The sequence below is a fragment of the Ovis aries genome, chromosome 2 (assembly GCF_016772045.2).
Source record: "Ovis aries strain OAR_USU_Benz2616 breed Rambouillet chromosome 2, ARS-UI_Ramb_v3.0, whole genome shotgun sequence".
Classification (NCBI taxonomy): Eukaryota; Metazoa; Chordata; class Mammalia; order Artiodactyla; family Bovidae; genus Ovis; species Ovis aries.
The window spans coordinates 161,014,497-161,042,455 of record NC_056055.1 but is presented as its reverse complement, the minus strand read 5'-3'; the positions used below and the strand labels follow the sequence as shown (position 1 = coordinate 161,042,455).

Below are 27,959 nucleotides of genomic sequence, written 5' to 3'. Positions count from 1 at the left end.
GCCTGCCCACTCAACACCAGGTCGGGCACCCCGAATGTGCACATGCGTGTATATTCTATGCACTCTCAGCCCCAGGCAAGTCCTGGAACTTTCTCACTAGATACCCAAGATCTGTGGTTCTAGGCGGCTCATTCTTAAGGTCATAGTATTGTACAAAAGAAACTAAACTGGGTTCTAGTCTCAGCTCTGTTGTGTGACCTTGAGCAAATGCCTTACCATCTCTCAGCCTGAGTTTTCTCATCTATACTGAGGAAAACCAATATCACCCTACCAGCCCCAGAGGGTTATCATGAAGTTCATATGAATGCACTTAGGAAACTGTTTTGCAAAAAAAGCAAAACATAGTACCTTGATGTTATAAGGTATTTAGTCTTATGAATTAAGGTCATTTTAAGGCAAAAAGACAGACATTTCCTAGAAATCTTGGAGTTTACTATCCTGAGAAACTTTCTCATGAGGAGACCAGTTCAGAGTGATACTGGTTTATAATAGATTTCTAATCTGAACCGAGAGTTCTGGAGACTTTATAAGCTTAAAGAATAAACCAAATGTACGATGATGATACTCAAAAAGCAGATTTCCATTTTTTGGAAATAGAAATGGTAGATTTCCATTCCTCCAGATAATGCCAAGATTTCCAAGGGAGGTGAGTTGTCTGTTCATTCCTTCAGTAAATATTTATAGAGCAGCTTGTTGCTGAGATAAAGGCCCCTCCCTCTAGGGCTCTTGTTCCAGCAAATGAGAAAGACTTGTGAGCAGTCATTGCAATATACTGACAAGAGCCATGCCAGTTGTGAATTAGAGATACTGGGAGGCCTAAATACTGGGGAATCAGGTTAGTGACTTAAGGAAGAGTAGGAATTCAGACATTGCCAGGAGGGGTAAAGGACATTTCAGAGAGAAGGAATGAAGTATAAAGGCCAGGGGTAGAGTGGAGGGTAGGAATGGGAAGAGAATAGCATGGTTTTCTGGGAACTCAAAGTCTTGAGTGTGATGTCCAAGAAGAAAGGGGTAGACAAGAAGCTCAGAAGGTAAGCAGAAGCCAACTCATGGTAAGAGTGGGGTACCAGCAGATCTTTTTTTTTTTTAATTTTTAAATTATATATATATATATTTTTCCTCTTGTTTATTTATTTTTGGCTGTCCTGGGTCTTCACTGCTGTGCACAGGCTTTCTCTAATTGTAGAGGGCAGGGGCTACTCTCTCATTGCAGCATGCAGGCTTCTCACTGGAGCAGCTTTTCTCATTGTTAAGGCTACTCCAAAGTTAAGGCACCTAAAAATAAGGCCACTTAGATGATGACGTATAACACATGTTTTTGTTCTGTGATATTCACAGTTGCAGAACAGCTAGGAAGTAGCAAAGAGCATAAGAGGCGACTCTGGTCAAGATGTGCCACTACTGTGGCCACATTACCTGGGTGTGCCTGCCCCAGTCTCAGCTAGGTGGCAATCGTTTGAGGTCTTGGTGCTGAGGAGTCCTGATGAAGGCTTCCTGCCCATGTGTCCAGTGGCTGATTGATGCTGGCTGTCAACCAGGACCACAGCTGGCACCCTTGTCCAGAACACATGGCTTCTCTGTGTGGTCTGGGCATCCTCACAGCATTGTGTCTGAGTTCCAACAGCAAGTGTCCCAACACACATTAGAAAGAGCCAGGGGAAACTGTATTGCCTTTACTACTAACCTAGCCTCCTAAGTCACATGTTATTGCTTCTGCCCAATTTGTTTCATTAGAAGCAAGGCCCTAAAACCAGCCCATATCCTGGAAGAGGGGAATTTGATTGCCTCTCCTAATGGAGTGGACAAAAACTTGCAGACACATTTAAAACTACTACATATGTTTTTAACAGAATATGTGCTTGAAATATATTGTTTCTGCTGGTATAACTATTGCTAAGATAAAAATAATTGCTAATATTTTGGAAACACTGATCATATGCCTGGAACGGTGCTAAGCTCTCTATATGCTGGGAGAGTTAAATGACACACCACTCCCCATCCTATGGGACAAGTACTATTATTTCCCCATTTCACAGATCTGGAATCTAAAACTGAAAGGTCTGTGGTAATTCGTCTGTTTTACCCAGGTAGAAAGTGGCAGCCCCCAGGGAAGAGCCTGGGCAGACTCAGGTACAAGCACTTATCCACTAAGCCAAACTGTCACGTTTCCCCAAGGCTTATATATAAGATGAAGTTCAGGCATGTGAAATAGATTTCTCACAGTTAATGAGTGGATATAAAATTGTATCCAACCTTACAAAAAAATGTATTTGTACAGTTCCTAACAAAATGGAGAAAATGTCTTCCAGGTAGCTCTTATGTGAAAGTTTCTGGAGAGAAGAGGTTGGGTTTAAGAAGATGCTGTGATAATCCCTTTTTGAAGTAGGAGAGAGCCTCCCCAGCCACATGACAGGGCAGGAGAGAGCTTGGAGGAGGAGGTGCTGACTATTGTGGGAGAGGACAGAGAAAGAGACAGGCCTCCCACCCTCCCATCCACCCCATTTCCCACAGGCGAATCAGAAGGAGACTTTAGGAGAAAAGACTTATCTAAAAAAGATTGCTCTCCTATAAAGAGATTTACAAGGAAGATGCTATCTGCTATGCAATGTGAACTCCTCCCAAGCCTCTGAAAATCTTCAGTTAAATTGCAAAAAATCACCATGGGTTTTGGTGTAGTTGGATTTATTGTTAGAACTAGTTTAGGGACTGAGTTTTGTATCGTGAATGACTCAGAATCAGCTAGTGCTAAAAGAGGGGGGCATTCACTTCTGGGTTCTTAAATCATACCCTCTAACAGGTAGTTCACGTACCTGACAGAGTGATGGAATTCATTAACTAGTTGCATTCCCACTAGGGCTCCCTTTATCCTTGCCAGGAATTGACATCAGGCCCAGTCTGTTCAAGGAACAATGAATCTCTTCCACTGAACAAATGCTTACTGAGCACCTGTAACACTGATCACACCCAGATACTAACAAATCTCAGTGAGACTAAATAGTGGACGAGGGGTTGTTCACCTTGGTTTGCCCACTCTAGATCCGAGGAATCTACCAGGAAGCTAGGTCCCTCTCAATCCAGATACATAACAATTCTTCAGTAAGTTTATGAAACCAATTCCAAGTATTCATGATTAACCCAAAGCTCTGTGGTGGCAACCAGATAAATTAGAAAGTTGTTATTCCTTTGGTCACAGTCCCACAGAAGAGATGAGATTTGGAGACTGGAGCTGGGCAGAGTTGAAACTGACCTGCAGGAGTCATGAAATGTGAGCAGGAAACCTTTGCTGTTGTAAACCAGTAGGATTTGGAGGTCGTTATGAAACACTCATAATGTAAATCACACACTGTGTGGAAGGTTTGTGGAATATGGAGTTGTCCAAGACACAGTCTCTGACCTCTAGAAGCTTATAATCTAAGAAGGTTAGACACCCAAGTATCTGTAAAAGTAGCAGAAGTGGCCAGGCTGATGAGTGAGGCAAGAGGACCACAAGGCTGATTAGCAGCATGGAAAATAAGAGAGGAGATTTCACAGAGGATGGATGATCTGAGGCTCAATGATGCAGGGAGTTCAAAGAGAAAAAGGACCAAGGAGAGATCTGTGGATATTGTTTCTAGGAGACAAATAGGGGCTTTGGGAAGTACTTCCAGATGAGGGAGTAGAGGGGGCAATCAAGGGCTAAAGGAGATGGAGAGGAAGCAAAGCCATGAAGAAAGATTTCTCTTTCAACATGTGTGGTGAGAGAAACCATAGTGATGGGGGAGATCAGGAGTGCACTGTTTTGCAGGATGAGGCAGCAAGCAAGTGTACTTGGGGTTTCTGCCCTCCCTACACTCCCTCCTCAGAGTCTACTCCACCCACTGCGCTTGCTGAGAGGAGAGGGGATCCGCAATCTCCAACCTCGGGTGATCGGACCAAGGGGGGCACCTGATTTGAGAAGGGCCAACCTACGTTGCTAATGACATAGTGCTTGAATGACTGGGCTCAAAAAGTTGCAAATGACATTACGTTTGAATGATTGGGCTCAAAAAGGTGACCGAGGACAATCACATTCCTTCTCATAAGGCCCCCAAGCCAAGAGATACCAGTGAAAGATGTTCTTTGGGGATGGATCCTTGAGCTGAAAATAGGTACAGGAGAATGGAGCAGCCTCTATCCAGTCATGTGCGTAGCTGACTCATGAGGACCCACAGGAAGTGGCTGAGAAAGGAGAACAGAAAACAACAGATACCACGAGAAAAGTGGAGAGGCGGTGAGTAAAAGATGGCAATAATGAATCTATGGTGCCTCATGATGTAGGTCTTTGCATGAGTATCACCTCATTTATTTCTCATAACAATCCTATGAGACAGGTGCTATGATCATCCTTGTTTTAGGAACCCAAGACACAAAGGAGTTGTACCTGACAAGACTCAAAGTAGAGCCATGATAAAAACTATAGACTGTCCTCTTGTTTAGCCATTTTGATTACTGCCTCTCCCAAGGGAGATGAGGGGCACCCCCTGAAGCTCCTGGGAGTCAACCCTTCCTAAGCTCAGATGCTTGAGCTCTGTTGGATTTCCCGAGATCATCTGAGCCTATCTGACCATCTGGAACAGCTTCTAGTTCCTGTCATCCAAAAGAACTCAACCAAATCAGATGGGGAGATTAGGGAATTTTCTGAGTAAGGCAAACTGGAAATGTTAGAGAGAAAAGGGGATTGTTGATGGAGCAGACCTACAAGGAAGCACAAAGGGGTGGAACTAAGGGTGAGGGAGAGATTTTTCTTGTCCCACAGACAGAACCATATGGCTTAGCTTTACAGTCAGGCTCCACAGTGCCACATGACATGTTAATCAACTAACCAAACCTACAGGAGTTACACATAGCCCAGTGGCTATGCCTTTCCGGCTGGCTTAGCCACTAATGAAGGGAGCAGGTGAGGCTGGGCCTGCATGCCTCCTTCTTTCTGAGCCCAAGTTTCTCTGTTGACAAAATGGGGATGATGATTAATAAATGGAGAGAAGTTGACTTTCCAGGCCTCTGGGGAAACTGCAGAGGTACAGAGCACCATGGTGGGGCTGCTCACTGTGGCAGCCAGACCCAAGGTCTCGAGTCAGATTTTCCAGAGTTGATCTCTGAGGGGGAGGGCTGACAGCAGGCAGTGTGTAGGGGAATGCTCTCAGGAGCAGCACGTGTGAGGGCTGAGGGCAGCCAGAATGAGCAGAGATAGAAGTTACAGGAAAGACAGCAGTTGATTCTGGGGGAACTGGGCCTGGGATGGCCCACAGAGTCATCCCTAACTGAGGTTGGAGCTAAGCCTTTGAACCCCACACCCTCTGAGAGGTCAAGGTGCCTGGGATGCCCTGTTAGGTATGGCAGCTCCCTTGAGTCAAGGGGGCATGTCTTGGGGAGAGACACAGCTGTGAGAGCTTCAGCAGGGAACATTCCATGCAGATTGGGGCGCAGGGGTGGGGAGAGTGCCTCAGTCTTGAAAGAGGTGATCTGAGTGGTACTTGCAACACAGAAAAACTGAACCCCCAGTTTTCAGGGGCCAAATCAGGCAGGGAGCCTTGCTTTGGGAAAGTGGGGACTGGAAGGGGTCAGGAGGAGACTGCAGAATGTTCTGTACTGATAAGCTCTCTCCTTATCCCCACCTGAAATTGTTGGGAAAGTACGTGACCTGTGAAAAGGCTGCATGTGTCTGCATGTGTGTATGTGTGGAGGCTGTAAAGGGAGAGACTCCTGTATCTCGTCTGGAGCCAAAACTCCAAGGAACTTAAAAAGTCAGAGAAACTGGAGATAAGGAGGCAAGGAAACTGTAGGGAGAACACTGGATCACAGTCTGGGCCAAGCTGAGCCTAAATCTCCAGTGGGCAGGGGAGTCACAGGTGTATCATGTTAAAAACACGCTCTTTTCCCAGCATGCAGCTGGGCTTGGAGGATTTCAGCACTTCCAGAGTGAAATAGAAACTCCTCTCTGCAGTTCGTGTGTCCCCAGCCCACGTCTGGGCTTCGTCACTGAGAACTGCCCCAGCCCTGATTTGGGAGACACACGATGAAATGAGAGGATAAGCCTATGCCTGAGGCATCTTCACTTCAGGGGAGTGCACACAGACAGAGGCCACCTGAAGACCTGGCAAGAGGCGCTTGCAAGCCAAGGAGAGATGCCCCGGAGAAAGCAAACCGCCAGCACCTTGAATGGTGAGAAATGCGTTTCTGTTGCCTAAACCAATGAGTCTGTGGTGTTTTGTTATGGCTGCCCTGGCTGACTGACAGGGAGATAGGAAGCCATGGGCTGAGAAGGTTGGTGCAGGAGGCAAAACCTACCCACGTGTGTTCCTGCTTCTCTCTCTTCTCTTTCCTGCCTCCCACGATCAGACCCTGGAGGGGATGGTCAGTGGCCAGAGGACACCTGGCAGAGATGGGTTTCCAAGGGTGCATGAAACTGTGGACACACAAATGTGTAACACTGGAGACCAGGGCCTCCAGGGCTCCTTTGCCAATCGGCTTTCAGGCCGGAGGTCACCAGCTGCAGGCACTTGAGGAAGTAAAGGGAAGAGAAGTAGCTACATACACACACACACCCCTCTTCACTTCCCGCCACTTGTGTGCTCTCTTCTTGGCCATTGCTAAGGTCACTGACCTGAATTCGGCTCTCAAGGGACATTTGTTTCACTGTAATTCTTTTGATCCCAGTTTGGAACTTGGCTAAAAAGTATGACCCAATTTAAGAAAGTATTCAACACCCATATCTAAACTGAAAACGGAGAACAAGAAAGGTAAGAGAGGGGCCTTATCTGAAAAATGAGGCAGTTGTGGTTTAAAAAAAAAATTAAACCACAAGAAGGCTTTCTTCAAAGAAAATCTTACCAGGAAGCAGAGAGAAGGGAGGTACACGTGAGCTGAGCTGCTTGGATCAAAGGGGAGGGTTCCAGAATCCTGCCCAGCAAGGCCAGGCTCTGCAGACCAGGCTCTGAAATCACTTGACTATCATCTCTGAAATCCTCCTCTGGCCTCTGATCTGCAATCCCTGAGGAGTCAGTGGTCGCAGCTCCCCAGACTGAGGGGGAGCCAGTGGAGCTGGCGCCCAGGGGAGGGTCCTCAGCTACTCCTCCTCAACTCAGCATCCATCCATTCACTGCCCACAGGAGGGAGGGAGGGCTGGGCAGCCTGAGAAGCCAGGTGGGGAGGTCCAGCTGGAGGAATGGCCGCAAGTGATGGAGCCTGTGAGCGGGGATGAAGAAGCCCACTCACCTCCCCAGACAAAACTGCCCTGGGCCATGTACGTTGTGTCCTTCCTCCTGACTTTTGCGGCAGAAAAACCCTTGCTCCCTTTGTCTAAGACCAGTCCCTGTCTGCACCAGCCCCTCCTGACTCTCCTGGGTACCTCTCCTTCTCTGCCCCACTCTCTCAGTCAACAGGTCCCCTCCTCATCAAAGTGAAGTGAAGTGAAAGTCGCTCAGTCATGTCCAACTCTGTGACCCCATGGACTACAGTCCATGGAATTATCCAGGCCAGAATATTGGAGTGGGTACTCTTTCCCTTCTACAGGGGATCTTCCTGATCCAGGAATCAAACTGGAGTCTCCTGCATTGCAGCAGATTCTTTACCAACTGAGCTATCAGGGTCAAAACAAAACTTTACATGAAAAGCCCCTTGTCCTCTCTTCTCCCTGTTCACAGCGCTGTCAAGGGTGCCTACCATTGCCTTTTCCACTCCTTTCCTTGCATTCACTTTTAAAATATTCTTTATTTACATGCCTTAGTTACTTGCTCTTTTCTTGGTTTGCAGCATCAGTTCTGTTGTATCCTTTATCCTTGTGGGTGGCTCACCACCCAAGAGCAGAGGTCTTGAACTTGCTATTCTGTTGCCAGGAGGAGTGAGGAGCAGGGGGAACAGGGCAGCCTCAGGCTTGCCCCCCTTCCACTTTGAGGCTCACATGGAGCTCTGTGTTGAAACCAGTGCACCAAGCTCACCGCCAGCTTTCTTGTTATTGGATCCATTTAGGGCTTATCTCTGTGTCCCTCTTTCCCACCAGAACCTCAGCTCTGGGATTCTCACCAGCTGCCCTTTAGACAGGCTCCTCACCCACCTTCTTCCCTCTCGGTGAAGTGTAGCTCCCCCTACCAGAAGGTCCACTGTGCCCCCAGATAGAATCTCCATTCATCCTGCCACTGTCTTAGGTCAAACCACAATCACCCCATCCTGCACGCCTGCGACTGCTTCCTCTTTGGGCCCATCGCTCCAGCTCAGCCCTTCCTAATTGAGAATTCACGTTGCTGCCAGTGCAAACTTACAGTGTTAGTTTACAAAGTTGTGCTACTTTTTGCTGTACAGCACAGGGAATCAGTTAAACATACACATATATTCACTCTTTTTTAGATTCTTTTTCCATATAGGTCAGTAGAGTATTGAGAAGGACCTCTATACAGTAGGTCCTTATTAGTTATCTATTTTATACATAGTAGTGTGTATATAGGAGAAGGCAGTGGCACCCCACTCCAGTGCTCTTGTCTGGAAAATCCCGTGGATGGAGGAGCCTGGTGGGCTGCAGTCCATGGGGTCGCTGAGTCGGACACGACTGAGCGACTTCACTTTCACTTTTTCACTTTCATGCATTGGAGAAGGAGATGGCAACCCACTCCTGTGTTCTTGCCTGGAGAATCCCAGGGACTGGGAAGCCTGGTGGGCTGCCATCTCTGGGGTTGCACAGAGTCAGACACGACTGAAGCGACTTAGCAGCAGTAGCAGCAGCAGTGTGTATATGTCAATCCCAATCTCCCAATTTTTCCCTCCCCTTCTTTTGCTCCCAGTAACCATAAAATTGTTTTCTACATCTGGAACTGTTTTGTAAACAAGTTCATTTGTACCATTTTGTTAGATTCCACACATAGCTAACATCTAACATACAATATTTGTTTTTCTGTGTCTTACTTATTATGATAATCTTCAAGTCCAGCAATGTAGCTGTTAATGGCATTATTTCCTTCTTTTTATGGCTGAGTAATATTCCATTGTGTATACATGCTATATCTTCTTTATCTGCTCCTCTGTTAATGGACATTTACGTTGCTTCCCTATCCTGTCTATTGTAAATAGTGCTGCAGTAAACATTGGAGTGTATGGATCTTTTTGAATTACGGTTTTCTCCAGATATATGCCCAGGAGTTGGATTACTGGATCATAGAATAGCTCTATTTTTAATTTTTTAAGGACCTCCGTAGTGTACTCCATAGTGGCTGTACCAGTTTACATTCCCACCAACAGTATAGGAGAGTTCCCTTCTCTCCACACCCTCTCTAGCATTTATTGTTTGTATAGTTTTAATGATAGCCATTCTGACCAATATGAGGTGATACTTCACTGAGTTTTGATTTGCATTTCTCTAATTATTAGCTATGTTGAGCATCTTTTCATGTGCTTTTTGGCCATCTGTATGTCTACTCTGGAGAAATGACTATTTAGATCTTCTGCCCATTTTTTGATTGGGTTGTTTGCTAGTTTTTGTTGTTGTCATTGTGCTGCACGAGCTGTTTGTCTATTTTGGAGATTAATTCTTGTTGGTCGCTTCATTTACAAATATTTTCTCCCATTCTATGGCTTGTTTTCTCATTTTGTTTATGGTTTCCTTTGCTGTGCAAAAGCTTTTAAGTTTAATTAGGTCTCATTTGTTTATATGACCCCTAGTAGAGGACTGGTCCTGCTGTAATCTAGAGAAAAGTGTGGAAAGTGATTCATACTAAAGTGTTAATGACTAGTCACATCCCAATATGCCTTCCTCTCAAGTTTTGTTTGTAGTTAGTAGAAGAATATCCCTTCACTAAAAGGAATTCTTTTCAAACTTTAAACTCATTATTAAAAATATTTAAAGTAGTAATTTTAGAATTAACTTCTTTAAGAATTTTAGAATTCTAAAAGTTTCTTTTAGAATTTATCAAAAATTTTAACTCTGTGATTTTTCTCATTATTATCTGTTCAATGACTATGTCTTCCTGTCAGATCATAAATAATCTTGAAAGAATATGGATCAAGTTTTTCTTGTTCCTCATTGTATCCCTACCATGTAGCACAGTGACTGGCTCAGAATAATGCCTTTATAAATATTTGTTAAATAATGTGTTATGAGTAAATGAACAAGTGAGTGAGTGAGAGGGAAAATCACTCCTAGTGTCATTTTCTCTAAATAACACTAGAATATCTCCCACAGTCAGCCATCAATATGCCCATGAGTAAGTCTGGTCCTGAAGAGAAGTTGAGGGGACAAACAGTGTCTATGGCATTGCAGCCCCTGGTGAATTGGCCCCTTGGGACTTTCCTACATATTCCAATGATGTCCCTGGTCTGAACATCTCTGGGAGAGCCTGCATAGCCATAGGGTGAAGGTGGAATATATTATAGCTTCATAGTGAAGTCGCTCAGTTGTGTCTGACTCTTTGCGACCCCATGGACTATAGCCTACCAGGCTCCTCTGTCCATGGGGTTTTCCAGGCAAGAGTACTGGAGTGGGTTGCCATTTCCTTCTCCAGGAGATCTTCCCGACCCAGGGATCGAACCCAGGTCTCCTGCACTGCAGGCAGATGCTTTACCGTCTGAGCCACCAGGAAAGTCCTGGTGACTATAACTTCATAGTCGTCTCTTATGTTTGACTCCAAGTGCTATCCCCTAGCTAAATTACCCACTCTATCCACCAGGCTTGCCCAAATGACATTATGTAGTTCTTAAAACTAAATTAACCTCCTGAAAGATACAGACTTGCTGTCATCAGAGTTACTCCAAAGACAGTTGTCGTTTAGTCACTAAGTCATGTCCACCTCTTTTGTGACCACCATGGACTGAAACCCATCAGGCTCCTCTGTCCATGGGACTTCCTTGGCAATAATACTGGAGTGAGTTGCCATGTCTTTCTCCAAGGGATCTTCCTGACCCAAGGATCAGACGTGGGTCTCCTGCATTGCAGGAGTATTCTTTACCACTGAGCCATCAGAGAATTCCTCCAAAGACAGTGGTTGAGGCAGTTCTGAAAGGCGCTTCAGGGGGCATCTGAGCAGCATCTGTGTTATTGGAATGAACGAACAGCTTGAGAGAGGAAAACTCTCCCCTAGGTACATAATCTCCAAATGTGTGGTTGAGAAAATGTGACCTCCAGGTGACATCATGTAGGTGACTAAACAGATGGAGTCAGTGACTGTGTAACCCAAGAAAGTGACTGTGTAATCCAAGCTAGGGGTGCTGGAGATGCTGAGAAAGCCAAGACAGAGAAGGTCTCTCCATAAAAAAAGGAAGAAGAATTAGTTTATATGAGAGAATACTTATACATTTAAGGAATACATTTAAAGAAATATAGCCAGTTCTGGGTCTTAAACATGCTTAAATCAAAGGGCAATCACTTGAAATGACAAAATGTTTATAAAATATTAAAATGTGTTATATTTAATTTTTTAAAGTATACAATTCTGCATTTTGTTTTCATCTTTTTTATTGAACTATAGTTGATTTATAATGTTAGCTTCAGGTGTACAGCACAGTAATACAGTTATACATATACATGTTTTTCAGATTCCTTTCACTTATAGGTTATTACAAAAAATTGGATGTAGTTCCCTGTGCTATACCATAGGTCCTTGTTGGTTCTCCCCGTCCCCTGCACTGGACCACCAGGGGATTCTCTTGGTTTTATTATTTAGGAAGTATGGTCACCAAAGAGCTTCCCAGGTGGCACTAGTGGTAAAGAATCTGCCTGCAATGCAGAAGCCACAGGAGATGTGGGTTTGATCCCTGAATCCGGAAGATCCCCTGGAGGAGGACATGGCAACCCACTGTAGTATTCTTGCCTGGAGAGTCCTATGGACAGAAAAGCCTGGCAGGCTACAGCCCATGGGGTTGCAAAGAGTCGGACATACTGAAGTGATTTAGCATGCAGGCACACATGACTACCATGGTATACTTGGCCCAGAGAGTGGCTAGAAGACCCTGGAGAGAAAGCAGCAAGAGCTGAAAGGATGGCCCTTGAGTGTTTTGAAAGTCCTGTTCTTGGGAGAGACGGGATGCTGGAGCCAGAAAAGGGTGGGATATTCCAGACATTCACAAGCTCAGAAGGCATTGAAGAAGCCACTGGAGGCTTGACAGACATAATTCCAAGTTCTGATATATTATTATCTAAAATGTGATCCACACCCTGGATTTCAGGATCTTGGAGGAGCTTATGTCTTATATATATTTGCATTTTATCAGAAAAACACTGGGCCTTGCATAAAGCAGATGGTTCATGAGTGTTTGTCAACAATGAGTTGGGAAAGGACTGTGAGAGAAAGATGTGGCAGGAGTGTCTGGCAGGGAGCCCCAGAGTAAAGGCATAGAGTCCAAAGGTCAGAGTCGGGTTGCCTTCACTGAGATGTCCCAGGTGACGGGCAGAAAGGCTGACGTCTTATCGAGAACTGGCTGCATGCTCTGGCTGTTCTCCAAATCCTCAGTCCAGGTGTCTTCATCTCTGGGACTCCATCCTTGAATAAGCCTCCAGGTTCCTGTCCTACCCTCAGGTTATCTGTTTTATCATCCTAATGCATATGTTACAATAAAGGACAGAAATGGTATGGACCTAACAGAAGCAGAAGATATTAAGAAGAGGTGCCAAGAATACACAGAAGAACGCTACAAAAAAGATCTTCACGACCACGATAATCACGATGGTATGATCACTCACCTAGAGCCAGACATCCTGGAATGTGAAGTCAAGTGGGCCTTAGGAAGCATCACTACGAACAAGGCTAATGGAGGTGATGGATACCAGTTGAGTTATTTCAAATCCTGGAAGATGATGCTGTGAAAGTGCTGCACTCAATATGCCAGCAAATTTGGAAAACTCAGCAGGGGCCACAGGACTGGAAAAGGTCAGTTTTCATTCCAATGCCAAAGAATGCTCAGACTACCACACAATTGCACTCATCTCACACGCTAGTAAAGTAATGCTTAAAATTCTCCAAGCCAGGTTTCAGCAATACGTGAACCGTGAACTTCCAGATATCCAAGCTGGTTTTAGAAAAGGCAAAGGAACCAGAGATCAAATTGCCAACATCCGCTGGATCATGGAAAAAGCAAGAGAGTTCCAGAAAAGCATTTATTTCTGCTTTATTGACTATGCCAAAGTCTTTGACTGTGGATCACCATAAACTGTAGAAAATTCTGAAAGAGATGGGACTACCAGACCACCTGACCTGCCTCTTGAGAAACCTGTATGCAGGTCAGGAAGCAACAGTTAGAACTGGACATGGAACAACAGACTGGTTCCAAATAGGAAAAGGAGTACATCAAGGCTGTATGTTGTCACCCTGTGTATTTAACTTCTACGCACTGTACATCATGAGAAACGCTAGGCTGGAAGAAGCACAAGCTGGAATCAAGATTGCCAGGAGAAATATCAATAACCTCAGATATGCAGATGACACCACCCTTATGGCAGAAAGTGAAGAGGAACTAAAAAGCCTCTTGATGAAAGTGAAAGAGGAGAGTGAAAAAGTTGGCTTAAAGCTCCACATTCAGAAAACGAAAATCATGGCATCTGGTCCCATCACTTCATGGGAAATAGTTGGGGAAACAGTGGAAACAGTGTCAGACTTTATTTTTGGGGCTCCAAAATCACTGCAGAGTTACTGCAGCCATGAAATTAAAAGACACTTACTCCTTGGAAGGAAAGTTATGACCAACCTAGACAGCGTATTAAAAAGCAGAGACATTGCTTTGCCAACAAAGGTCCGTCTAGTCAAAGCTATGGTTTTTCTCACATGTATGGATGTGAGAGTTGGACTGTGAAGAAAGCTAAGCGCCGAAGAATTGATGCTTTTGAACTGTGGTGTTGGAGAAGACCCTTGAGAGTCCCTTGGACTACAAGGAGATCCAACCAGTCCATCCTAAAGGAGGTCAGTCCTGAATATTCATTGGAAGGACTGATGTTAAAGCTGAAACTCCTAATACTCTGGCCACCTGATGCAAAGAGCTGACTCATTTGAAAAGGCCCTGATGCTGAGAAAGATTGAGGGCAGGAAGAGAAGGGGATGACAGAGGATGAGATGGTTGGATGGCATCACCGACTCAGTGGACATGGGTTTGGGTGAACTCAGGGAGTTGGTGATGGACAGAGAGGCCTGGCCTGCTGCAGTTCATGGGGTCACAGAGTCGAACACGACTGAGCAACTGAACTGAACTGAACTGAATGCATACATGTTAATCCCAAACTCCTCATATATCCCTCCCCACCCCTTCCCCTTTGGTAACCATACATTTGTTTTCTATGTCTGTGGGTCTATTTTTATTTTGTAAATAAGTTCATTTGTTTACTTTTTTTTTTTAGATTTTGCATAAATGCAATATCATATGATACTTGTCTTTCTCTCTCTGGCTTACTTCACGTAGTGTGATAATCTCTAGATGTATCCATGTTGCTGCAAATCACATTATTTCCTTCTTTTGAATGGTTGAGTAATATTCCATTATATATATCCCACCTCTTCTTTATCCATCTGTCAATGGGCCTTAGGTTGCTTCCATGTCTTGGCCACTGTAAACAGTGGTGCAGTTAACTCTGGGATGCATGAATCTTTTAGAATTTTGGTTTTCTCTGGATGTATCCCCAGGAGTGGGGTTGCTGGATCATAGGATAGCTCTATTTTTAGTTTTTTAAGGAACCTCCATACTGTTCTCCCCACTGGCTGCACCAATTTACGTTCCCCATTATAGGAGGGTTCCCTTTTCTTCACACCCTCTCCAACATTTATTGTAAACCAAACTACTGCTTAAAAAAGCATAAGAAACTGCCATTAACTAGCTATGTGACCTTGAGAAAATCATTTTAACCTCTCAGTGCTGCAGTTTCTGCATTTTTTGATAGGGAGTTGGACTTCAGATTCTCTAAGTCCCTTCTGGCCTGGGGTTCATTTTCCACAACACGCATGAGATTTCTGTGAAAGATTTCCCTTGTCCCAGGCACCAGGAGGACATGCAGCCCACTTGGGGTGAGGAGTCACAAGCCACTCCTCTGGGAAGTCAAGTCCACCTGGGTGAAGGCAGAGAACAGGGGGCTGCAGAGCCCACAGACCTCCTCTCCTCCCCCAAGTCAAAAGGAGCAAATTAGTTTTCCCTGTGGACTGATTTCCTAGGAGGCACTGAGCTCTGCTTGTCTCCTCTCCTTCCTCACCCTCTCAAAGGGCATGGACTCTCCAAGAATAAGGGCTTGGCTACCTGCTTGAGAAATAGAGAGCAGTACAGCTGGAAGGATCAGGAAAGCCAGGCCTTGCATTCTCCACAAGTCAGCCAGAAAGCAGCCCAAGGGTGCCCTTTGTACCCCATGTCTTTTCTCACCAGCTATGACTACAGCCAACAGAGAGAGAGAGAAAGGGGGCAGGGTAGGGGAGGAGGCAGGGAAAGAAGGAAAGTCAGCTCACAAGTGCTCTCCCACTGTGAGCATGGACACCCCAAAGTGGGGGGCTGGGGTGCAGACCTTGGGCTGGGCAGGAACACCTGGTTCTTAGTCTTGGCTAAGTCTCCCAACGTTTCTGAAAGTACCAACCCCTAGTGAAAACTGTGTCTGAAGGCACTTGCAACGTGTTTGTTTATTGACATGTACTACTTTCTAAACCATAACATTAATATGGGTAGAACATCCACTAAAATGACACAACTGAAAATACCTATTTCAGTTGTGGAGTAGGAGTTCAAATGTTTTCTGTGCATCCTGGCCTAAGCCTTGGCTTGTCACTCGGGGGTACGCAGACCCCCTGAACACACACAGAGATGTGCCAAAGGCACTGGAAGCCACCACAGACATGTCACACATTCAGAGAGCATCTGCACCACTCAGATGTGAGTAGCTCAAAATACAGGTGAGACCCCAGCTGTGTTACAGAGCGGAATGTACAATCCATGTGAATTTTTATTATCAGAGGAGGCTTGGCAGAAAGTTATGCTTCTGGGGGAGACCCTGGGATCTGGGTCAGATCAAGGTTATGGTGTCTTCGGAGGTTGGGGGTACTTGGTGAAAACGTTTCCAAAGCAATGTTCTAAGTGGAGGCAATTAGGCCCAAGGTTGAGATGATACTGGGGATTAAGGTGTCAACATACAAATTGGGGAGAGGAAACCAACCCATAAAGTAACTATTTACTTAACTTGGTTCACATGAAGCAATAAGAGAAAAAAGAACCCATCAGCTCATGTCGTAAAGGTTTCCCTGGGACCTGAAATGAATGACAAAAAGACTGGCCCAACTTGGCCCCTTTTGGGCAAGACACAGGGGCAGCCAGCTTCTACCTAGAGCCTTCACTATGGCAGAATGCTGTTACAGACTGAATGTCTGTGTCCCTTTAGATTCACATGTTGAAATCCTAACCCACAATGTGATGATATTAAGAGGTGATTATGATGGTATTAAGATGGTATTGGAAGGTGACTAGGTCATGAGGGTAGATCCCTTCTGATGAGATTAGTGTCCTTAAAAGAAGAGAGAACTTTCTCTGCTTTCCAGCACGTGAGCACGTGAGTGGAGGGTTATCTGAAAACCAGGGAAAGAAACAGAAATTGCCAGCACATTGATCTCAGACTGCCTAGCTTCCAAAACTGTGAGAATGTTTGTTATTTAAGCCACCCAGTCTGTGGTCATTTGTTACAGCAAACCCAGCTAAGGCAGATGGTGAGGATTCTAGGGGTGTGATGACCCGTCCAAACATGTGCAAAGGTAGAACCTCCTGGATCACCCAGTCCTGGCCCATTGCCCAAAGAGTGGAGCCGTCTGCTGGCAGCAGCTGTGTGAGGCTGCAGGGCTGATCTTCCAGGGGACAGACACGAGTGGTTCCTCCTCTTCCCCAAGAATGCGCCCCCAAATTCTTGCTGCTCCACATTGTCCCAGTGCTCCACACTGTCCCCTCCCTTAAGATGTGGTGCTGCTGGGACTCTGTGTGGTCCCGATTTGAGGTCTCGGTCCCTCTGGTGGCCTGAGTCTCCGAGGGTTGAGGGTTGAGGGCAGGAAGCTCTTGCTGAGCCTGCAGTGGAGGCTTCCCGGGTGCTGACACCAGGCAGCATTTGTAATGCTGGTAGCAGCTCCACACTCTAATCTGGTTTATGCAGACCCTGTCATTTCACAGCCCACAAGGAAGGCTAGGAGGAGGGATTTGCTTTGATCTATTATCAAAGAAGATTTTTGCATCTACGTGGGAATGGCTAATGCTAAAAATATTGCTGTTTGGGAGAAACAGGAGCCCCCTATGCCCTAAATTCATATATTTCAAATGATAGTGTGGCACCTTGGAACACTCAGCATTAAACAAATGTGAAACTGTTTCATTCTGCACATGAAGAGACCAAATGAAGGGAGATTTGTGCAAGTTCCCTCCCTTGCCTTGTGCAGAGTCCCTGAGCAGTGTGGCCAGAGCTGCCAGAAAGTGGGGACTGCTGTCCCTCTCAAGGCTCTGAACACAAGGGCCAGGGCTCAGAAACTGGTTCAGAAAGACGTTTCTTGCACGTTCTGCTCCAGCACACAGGGATGGGATTTGAGCCAGGAGTCGGGGTCTGAATCAAAGCACTGCCTCCCACCAGCTGCACGGGATTAGCTTGGCTGAGTTGGTAACCTCGGAGTCTGGGCTTCCTCATTTGCAAGATGGGAATCATGGTATTTGACCTTCCCTCTCGTGGGACTTCCATGAGAATCAAATGGAATAGTGCAGGTGAAGTTACCTATAAACCATAAAGCATCATATACCTTGCAAGGGACATGTTGGGGTTTTTTCACCCAGCATCTTTTTTTTTTAAATATTTATTTATTTGGCTGCACCAGGTTTTAGTTGTGGCATGTGGAATCCAGTTCCCTGAGTAGGGATCAAACCCCGGCCCCCTGCATGGGGAGCACAGAGCATGGAGTCTTAGCCAGTGGACCACCAGGGAAGTCCCATTCAGCATCTTTTAACTCTCCTTGCAGTAATCGTATAATGGTTATTCTGTAACCTAATTTCCTCTGGACACCCAACCTCATCCCACTCTTAGTCCCCAGGCTTCAGATGGACTTGACCCTTCCCCCAGTCCCAGAAACTGGGGGTGCAACTCAAGACCTGGCTGAGGAAAGCCTTGTACACTCCTCCTGTTCAGCACTGACCACTGGCCAGAAGTCCTTTCCAAGGCCCCCCAGTGTGTTTCCCAGTGTTGCAGAGGCTATACAGCTAAAAACTACCTTTGCAAGATTCTTCTATAGGCAGTGACCTGAATGCAAAGTATAATGCAAAATTTTCACTGAAACTAGATTTGCAAGGCAGAAGTACAGAAGAGGTGGTGACTTCCAAGCTTTTTGTAGGCATACATGCTCACAGAGACAGTTTCTCCTGCAGCAGTGGTCCAACATCTGATCAGTCGTGTCGGGTTTGAGAAGCGTGTTGTTGGCAATGGCAGTGGTGCCATCAGCCTCCTGGCCTTCCAATCCCTGATTCACAAATATGACAGTTGGTCTTGAACTCAACTATTCACACAGTGGCTTCCTTATCCCCCCATCTTGCTCCAGAAGGTTAGTTCTGCTGTATTCTGGGAGTTACTTCTAAAGATTCAATGCAGAACATTCCTTCAGATGATCCAGCACTCTTATAAGAGCCTGTTACTGAAGTTAAGTCCCTCTCTGCTCTAAGTTTCTAGAGTGACTTCTGTGTTCTATCAAGGCATACCCGTACCTGGTATAGAGGAGATGAGCACCTGGGAGCCCATTTAAACCAAGGAGAGGATCAGATCACAGAATTTCATACAAACAGCTGAAAAACACAGGCCAGCTTTCTGACGGACTTGGAGGTTTCAAGGCAAGAGCAGCTGGCTGCAATCTGGCCTCCACAAGAAGTCTGAGAAGAGAAACAACACAAGAGGGTCAAGCCAAGAGATGAGAGAATCCTTATCCTGACACCATTTGAGTAGCCAAATCAAGCAATGTCTTGTGCCAAACCTATCCTTGGACTTTTGAGTTACATGAGCCAATAAATTTCTCCTTCTATGTAGGACAGTTGGATTTGGACTAGTCCATCGTTTGTCCAAAATATAACTCAGCAGGCATAATGATGATCACTGGAGAGAAACCACAGAACAGCAGGGGTCAGAAGGATATAGATCACGCGCTCTCAAGGAGTAGTCAGCATCAGAATCACCTGAGAGCATTTTACAAGCGGCAAATGGGCCTGGGTCTTAAGATCACATGGGGGAATTTCTTTTAGAGGAGGTGATTCTCATGTGCACCATGGAAGAACGTGGCTGCCATGGATCTCCCCCCACAAGAAAGGGGAAACAAAGCAGGGGATATTCCCTGAACACACTTGAATGTTTGAATCCCAGTTTCAGGTACAAACTAGCTTTTACTTAATTTTTATTTTCTTCTTTTAGGGTTAAAAAAAAAAAGAACCCTTAACATTGAATCAGTCAGTTCTGTAACCACCAGATGAGAATCCTATCAAGTGAAATATTTCAGCCCAGCTTGCATGAGCTGAAGCAGTTGGGCCATTTTTAAAAATTGTAATAAATAAGTGAATATATAATCAGTCCCTTGAGTGCCGGCTCTCTGTTCTGTGTGCTCCCAGAGCTGTGCTTTTTCATCTTGATTCTATACCCCTGAAAAGAAAAGCAGTGCAGGGAGAAATGTTGACAGACTGTTCTCTGTGACGTCAGCCAACAGAAAAAGCTGAACGATTGATGCTCATTCCAGAAACTGTTTCTACTGTGGGTTTTTTGGTGGGTGCAGATTTAAACAACCCTTCCTTTTCTGGAGTAAGCATTAACTATTTGATACCAAAAGCCACCCAAGGAGAGAAGGCAAACGTTTTGATGCCTGCAATGTGGATAAGACAAAACAGAGATGGAAATACAGCTACAGAGTGAACAGCCTCACGACTGAATACTGATGAAGGATTTCTGAAGTACCTGGTCAGGGCTTGGGTAGCCAAAGACAGACCAGACAGGCCCCACTGGGTCAAGAAATTTGCCGTCTCCAGAGAAATGAGCTTGGTGAAAGAGCATGATTATTTGATAGAGAATTTTATCTTTGGAATCAAACAAAGATTACTCAAAGGCAAAGCTGGGCGATCAAACCAGCTGACTGTAAAGTGTGACTCATGGGATGGCTCTGAAGTCAGTTCCCAAAGATAATTTCTGCAAATATCTTGAGTGTCTTGGAACGTGTGTGCAAGCTTTATGGTCCCACTTTATTTTTTTATGGAGGTATAGTTGATGTACAGTCTAATATAAGTTTCAGGTAACAGGGCTTCACGATTTTTAAAGGTTATAATCTATAGTTATTATAAAATATTGACTTTATTCCTTGTGCTGTACAGTATATCCCTGTAGCTGATTTATTTTATACATGGTAGTTTGTACCTCTTAAGCCCCTCCCTTGTCTTCCCCCTTCCTTCTCCCCACTGGTTCCCCTACTTTGTTCTCTAGATCTGTGAGCCTGTTTCTTTTTTGTTATATTCCACATATAAGTCATATCATATGGTATTTGTCTTTGAGTTATTTTATTAAGCATTCAATTCAGTTGCCCAGTCATGTCCAACTCTTTGTGACCTCATGAATCGCAGCACTCCAGGCCTCCTCCAAATCCATCTATGTTGTTGTCTGAGCTGCCACTAAAAGAGGTAAATTCATTCCATGTAGAAATTCCATTTTGTTTTTTTTGTTGTTTGTTTTTAGGAACTTATATAGGCAAAAAAAGATCATGTAATTAAATTCTTGGTTGATGGAAATTTTTTCTAAACTGAATTTCCCCATACCTTCCCTGGATGTGGGTGTTTATTAGGCCACTTAAACGTTAACATTAAATTATACTGGCCCATTGCCTCTTCCCAGGCATCCCCTTTAAGGTTCCCTCTGGGTATTTCTGGAGTCTTGTCAGTGTGAAAGAACAGTCTCATCCCTCAGGACCTTCTGCCTGGCCCCTCATTGCTAACTGCGGCCTACAGAGCTGCTCATGACCCTTTTGGCCCAATGTTTCGGGGCACCACCTTCCTTTTGAGCCCCTATATTCCCCGCAGACATGGACCATCCCATGTTGTATTTCCTCCTCAGGACCTGGTTCTTCAAAGCCCCTGCTGCAAGCGGCTCGCTGACCCTCTGCAGCTTCTTTCTGATCCTATCACCTCATCTACAAGGCAGAGGGACAGATGCCATGACACCCAGCTCCATCCTGCCTCCCCACCAGGCTCTGAATCAAGGTCCATCACCTCTGCTTTTTATGCCAGCGGATCTCTGAGCTGCCTGATAGTTCGTGACTCCACCTGGCGATGACTCCTCATCGGGTACAACAGCAGCTAAAATAAAGATCAGGCAAAGGCCATGAGAAGGCAGATTCCATCTGTCACCTCTCTTAATTCTGACAGCTGATTTCAGGCCAAAGCTTACATTTAATTAACAGAATGGGATGTGGGCAGGTGGCCACTGCTTTCCATGAAAAGGATCAGAACCATGTCTGCAAGTCACCATTTGATCAAGACACACCTCACAGAGTCCAGGGGCCAGGGATGGTCAACAACCTGGCAAGGCCAGTGGACATGATGGTGCCACAGATACTATATAATAAATTATTATACCAGGTTTCCTTTAGGGAATTCTGTTGTGGGGGGTGCTCACAGTCTGCTCTAGAAAGGCTGTGCTGTTTTGATTCTTTTACAGAAAGAAAAAAAAAAGGCTCTACCTCATATGGTTATGGGGAAAATTAAATGGAGTTTCAGATATGGAGGTTAAGCCCTTGCATCTTCTCCTCTCCACCCCGCCTCCTTCTCCTAGCAACTTCATAGAGCTGTACAGTTTATTTGAATATTTGAAGAAAATGATGTATTTATATTAAAACAAGTATGAATATATTATGGAATCAGATACAAAAATTCACATGAATTTTTAAGATAGAATGAGGGACTTAAAAGAAATTTCATCTCTGCTGCTCTGGGGCATGCGTTACTCTTGTTAGTGATCCTTTTGCAGAAAAGTTGTGAAAGTTCTGGCTTGGGCCCCAGGGAGGCACCCGCAGCTCTCTTGCTGACAACCCACAGCATTGGCCTGTGTGTTAGAGGAACCTTTCTGAAGGCGGTGCAGTGAGGCAGAGGAAAGGGAACTGGGTTCTGAGCTCAGCCCTGTGCAGGAGTTGTACACAGTGCCTCTTGGATCCAGAGCCTCCTGTGCCGGGAATCCACAGTGTTTCTCTGCAGGTCTCCCATGAGCCCACATCACCCAAGGACAGTGAGCCTCAGGGAGGGGAAGAACTCTCAGCTGCATGCCTCCTGAATCTCGCTACTCCTGCACCTTCTGATGAAGGGTCCCCATCCTTGTCACCTTCCAGCCTTCCTCAGCTCTAATAGGATCCCTGAGGCTGGCTGTCCTGGAGGAGGCCAAGCTGCCTCAGCTGCCAGGCTGTGTCCAGCCCTGGGGCTCTCTTGGCCCTCCCCTATCTTCACTCCCCCTCCAGCCCATCAGTGATCCATCCCAGATAGGACAGTCTCAACCACTCCACATCTGACTCCAGGAGAAGGCGACCTCATGGTTTTTCCAGAGGGAACATATGGCAATGAGTTTCTAGTGGTCATGATGGATTCTGAAGCGTGAAGATGAGGCTCCCGGGAGCCCCAGAGCCTTATGTGGCAGGGGAAGAGTGTGACCCCAGGTCACCTTCCCTTTCAGGAAGCTGAGCCCCTCCAGATGCCTCAGAAAGAGAAACCAGCACTTCCCCACATGGCTCTTCAGTGGCCGCCACCCTGGACATCGGAGCTGTGGCTTCTCCTGCTGGATGGATGCCCACAGCCCTGGAGAGAGCACGGATGTGAGGACTTGAAAGGCTCCCACTTATCACCGAGGAAGCAGGAGGAGGACAAGAGCCCCTCTGCCTGTGCGTGCTGCGGGTGAACGGGAAATGGCTCCAGCCTTTCCTCCTCTCTGCCTTTGCTTTCTGTTTCAAGTCTGCTGCCTGTACCTTTGAGTCACGCCAAACACGTTAGAACAAACAGTAAGAAACAAGGCTGCTTATGAGGGGAATTTCCTGAATTCTAGTAAGTCATTTTCTCTCCTAAAGGCAACAGCATTGCTTCCAGGTTCTGAATTGGACCCTTGACTCATCTTCCTCTGTGTGTCTCCATGCTTTGTCCAGGAACGTGGTAGACGTGAAGCTCCAGGGATGCTTAAGAGACCAAGTAGGATCACCAGGGTCATTGGGGCCACACTTTTGGAGGCCTCAGCCATGGCTACACTTGACGGGAAGCCAACCAATATTCACTGACTAATGTTGACTGTAGGCCAGACTCTGTGATAGCTGCTTGGGATGGAGTGTGGAGCAACATGGGCAAAATCTTTGCCCTCCTTAAGCTTAAATTTAAAGGGCAAAAAAGATAGGAAGCAAAAGCGCTTATTATAAAGGAGAAGGAAGTGATATCGCTGACAGAGCTCGGCTAGGGGTGAGGGAGAGTAAGAAAGCTTCTCCCCCCAGCCAAAAAAAAAAAAAAAGAAAGCTTCTCCCCAAGAAAGTGGCAGTTAAGCCCTCAGAGAGTTGGCTTTGAACAAATGAAGGGAGGGGCAGAGAGCAGACAGCTCCAAACTGAGGAATCAGCTTACATGGAAAGCCCTGAGGTGAGAAAGGGGGTATGTTTAAGGAATTCAAGCTGTCCAGAATTCTAGAGCAGAGGGAACAAGGGAGGTGTGCAGGGAGGTCGGCAAAGGCAGCAAGAACGTAGTTGGCAGTGGGAAGCAATCCACAGGTTCTGGGTGAGGAAAACGCACTGGTAAATTTGCATTTTGTTGCTTGAGATCTTAGTCCCCTGACCAGTGATTGAACCTGCACCCTCAGCACTGAAAGCACTAATCACTAGACCAACAAGGAATTCCCAGATTTGCATTTTTAAAGGATCTCTCTGGCTGTTTGGGAAGAGTGGAGTTGGAAACAGTGGGAGTTGATTCAAAGAGACTACTGGACTATTGAAATCATCTGGATGATAGAGGGTGATGATTTGCAAAGGGCCAGTGGCAGAGAAGCTAGAATGGGGAGAATGATTCAGCAAAAGACTGAGGAGTGACTGGGTAAAGAGTTGGGTCTTGGCTGCATGCCAAGGGAGGGCAAGAGGAGAATCCAGGGTGAGCCGTACTCTGCCATTTTCCACAGTTACGTATTCATTGCTTCCTGAAATGTTCCATACCAGCTCCCATAAAAGCAGAGATGCTCCATTCAAGGGTGCCATCTTGAATTTTAAGTCCACTTAAGAAGGATGAGAAGTGTGGGACATATGAATGGGGGAGAAGACCAGCAATTTCATCTCTAATGTGTGGAGAAAGCCAGAGCCTCCCAAAGGCTGCAGACCCTCCCTGGCCACCTGTTTCTGAGAATGGCCTTTCCTAGCATCCCTTTATTATAAAAATTGTTGTTGTTGTTTAGTTGCTAAGTTATGTCCAACTCTTTATGACCCCCATGGACTGTAGCCTGCCAGGCTCCTCTGTCCATGGAATTCTCCAGGCAAGAACACTGGAGTGGGTCGCCATTTCCCTCTCCAGATCATCTTCCTGACCGAGGGATTGAACCTGTGTCTCTCGCATTGCAAGCAGATGCTTTACCATACGAGCCGCCAGGGAAGCCACTTATAAAAATGGATCAGCATAATGTCTGCAGTGAATGTTCTGCCAAGGAATAGAGGCCGTTGCATTCCGAAGACAATTCACAGCAACAAAGTCTGGGCACAACATTCCTGCTGATGCCAAGAGTCTTGTGTCTGGAGCTTCCGGTTAGTGGCATTCAAAGCAGGATGGTCTGACATTAAGAAGAATTGTCTTTCTGGGCTCAAAATAGTGCAGTTTGTCCCAATGCCATTTCCTTCTGCTACACCTCTCCACCCGCTGCCCTTTTCTTTTATTTTACACTGTCTGCTTCCTGCACTGCAAACAGTGGTGGTCACTGGGGGTGGGGCTCCCTTCCTTTAGTGGGGACCTCATTTCATGATAGTCAGGGCAAGTGTTCACTGAGCACTGTATCTGTTAGGTTACTCTTGGTTATATACATGCTTGGCTAAAAAAGGTCAAATTTGCTCAAACAACAAGGAAAGCCACTATATCACATGATTGGGAGCCCCAACAGAGATGGACTTCAAGTCTGTTTGATCCAGAAGCTCAGCACTTGTATCACGGACTCAGGTCCATGTCTCTGCTCTGCTGTTGAATGTGTTGGCTTCATCCTGGGCTGACTTTCCTCTAGGATGCAGCATAGCTGCTAACGGCATTTAGGCCACCCTTAGCTTCTGCCAGGAGACAAGTGCTACTTCCAGCAGCTCCCCAGGACAGGAGGGAGGAACCTTCTCAGAAACCTCAGCAAACCTCTCCAGAGGTTTGAGACAAATAGGGCTGGAGGTAGGAATGCAGTCACTTTGCCTTGTTCACAGGTGCTTTGTGTGTGAAAGGGAACACCTGGATAGAATTGATTGTTCTTTTCTAATTATATACTTTTATTTATGTAGGCCGCACTGGGTCTTCAATGCTGCACATGGGCTTTCTCTAGTTGCCGCGAGCAAGGGCTACTCTTCGTTGCAATGCGTGGGCTTCTTCTTGCGATGGCTTCTCTTGTGGAGCATGGGCTCTAAAGTGTGCAGGCTTCAGTAATTGTGGCACACGGGCTTAGTTGTTCCATGGCATGTGGGATCTTCCTGAACCAGGGATTGAACCTGTGTCACCTGCATTGAAGGACAGATTCTTAACCACTGGGAAGTCCTGGAATTCTCATCCAGAAAAGTCCTGAATTGGTGGTTTAGGAAAGAGCCGGAGAGCAAGAGATGTTGGGTAAGCAACTACCAGGGTCCACCACAAGCTCTGACTGGGATGAGCAGTACAGAGGCTGCAGGAAAAGAGAGTTGTGAGTTTTAAAAAATCATTCTTTCTGGAAATTTTCAAACATATAAAAAGTAGACAGAACAGTGTAGCAAATTTCCATGTGTGCATTGCCAAGCCTTAACAATGATCAACTCAAGGTCCTTTCATCTATTTTCCTTCCTGTTTTCCTGTTCCAATTCATTATGAAGCAAGTCCTGAACATCAAAAATTGTTTTAGTTTGCATCTTTAAAAGACAAAGGTACTTTTTAAAACCAAACCACGTCATCATGATCTCACTTAAATAATAGTAATTCCTTAAAATCATCAAATTATCAAGTGTTCAGATTTCCAATTGTCTCATATATGACCAACACTTTTTTTCCATTTGTTCAAAGGTAAGTTCTTAGATATCAGTGTCATCCCACCTTTTATCTAAGATCAAGACACTGAGATCTGAAGAAATTCAACTTATCCCAGAGCCCTAAGACTTTATTTATTGATTGATAATTCTATCCTACCTCTTTTCATGTGTTTGAAGCATGTGATTACAGAGTAGAAGACCCACAATTCATTCATCCACTTAGCAAATAATTGTTGACATCAGCTATGTGCAAGGTACTTAATGAGGCCACTGCAGTCAATAACACTTGAGTCTATAATCAGAGAAATTGAGCATTGATTCTAGGGCTTTTGCCTATGACATCAGACAGGTCTCCCCCTCCACCTGCCATGGTGCCTAAAGACCCCAGGAGAGGAAGCTTTTGGATTAGAGTTGTCTTGAGGACCCTTATGAACATGGGTTGTTTAGTTCTAAGTCATGTCTAACTCATTTGCAATCCCATGGACTGCAGCCCTCTAGGTTTCTCTGTTCATGGGATTTCCCAGGCAAGAATACTGGAGTGGGTTGCCATTTCCTTTCCTAGGGGACCTTCCTGACCCAGGGATCAAACCCATGTCTCCTGCATTGGCAGGTGGATTCTTTACCACAGAGCCACTGGGAAGCCCCTCTTATGAATATACATGCATATTATTCTAGAAGACAGTTGTTCTTTTGGGCTGCCCACATTGAACACTTCTTATTTAGGAGGAATTCTAAAATGAGAGGAATCCTAAAATAGTGAAACAGGCTCCATGTTCTACTATAGAAACAAAATTTATGGATAATCTTTTTTCCCAACTCCTGATAGCTGGAGAGAGAGACCCGGAACCTGGTGCTCCAACCAAATGCTGTAGCTGGGACCATCCATCTTGGAGAAGCGGTCCAGGCCAACTGGAAAGTGTCCAGAGGTGCCACGGCCACGCTGAGTCCAAGGAAACAGTGGCGAGCATCCAGAGTCACAGGGGCAGCAGCCAAGAAGATAGTTCCCGAGGTTCACCTTTGCCTGGCCTCATTTCCCACGGCACTCTGGTTTGTGCCTTCTGCTCACACTGGATGCTGCCTTGCCTTTCAGTAAGTGACTTTTCTGCTTAAGTGCCTAGAGTCACTTCCAGATCTGGACAACTGAAATCTCTGACTCACTCAGCTGAGAATAATCATCTATTAACACCTTAGCTCTTTTATGATGTTCTGTCTTGCCAGCTATTATATGAAGCAAAAGGAACTCCAGGACAGGGACACTCTGATGGACTCTGCAGTGGATGTGAGAGGTTCAGAACTCACTTCCATCTAGAAGTCAAGAGTTTTAGTGTAAGATGCTGGGTGGCTAGAGGTTGTAGAGAAACTGTCACCTCTTTTCCAAATCTGCTGAGGGATGACCCTGAAAAATAGGTCAGTGTTTCACAGTGATCTGTGCTGATTACAGCACTGTGTCTGGAAGGAGGTGATACATTTTTCCCTAGAACCCCAGATGGAGAAATGGGCTCCACCAGCCCCTGCTGTTTCATTCTGGGCTGGAATTCTGGTTGAAGCTCTCAGAGCAGAGATTAACAGGGTGCTATTGGGGAGTCAAGCTGCTGTGAGTTCCTATCTGTAGGAACTGGGCAGACTGGGCTGTGTGTGCTCCCCCATGTGGAAGAGCTCTGCTCCTCCAGGCAGTTCTGCCAGCACCAGAGCTGAGGTGTCTGTCAGCCTGGTCTTAGGTCCACAGCTCAGCGAGACCAGTCTCAAAATGCCACAGCCCTGGGCTTCTCCCATGGGCTCTTTCACCTTTTAAA

General features: G+C 45.7%; 1 protein-coding gene across 7 annotated transcripts in view; it reads left to right on the top strand.

The window, feature by feature from the left end:
• Positions 1-5,922: 5,922 nt before the first annotated feature.
• The window catches only part of LOC132659217 (uncharacterized), a 113,364-nt gene continuing 91,327 nt past the window's right edge, over positions 5,923-27,959 (top strand). For 2 of the 7 annotated variants that reach the window (XR_009599345.1, XM_060409985.1), the window contains exons 1-2: positions 5,923-6,180; positions 26,993-27,255. Coding sequence is in view for 5 of the 7 variants with exons in the window: in XM_060409985.1 (XP_060265968.1) it covers positions 6,144-6,180; positions 26,993-27,255 (300 nt within the window). In the remaining 2 variants the exon portion in view is untranslated. Of the gene's footprint in view, positions 6,181-21,978; positions 22,854-24,354; positions 24,730-25,436; positions 25,775-26,992; positions 27,256-27,959 lie in introns of those variants that run through there. The other 5 variants (XM_060409982.1, XM_060409983.1, XR_009599346.1 and 2 more) reach the window with 4 other exon arrangements.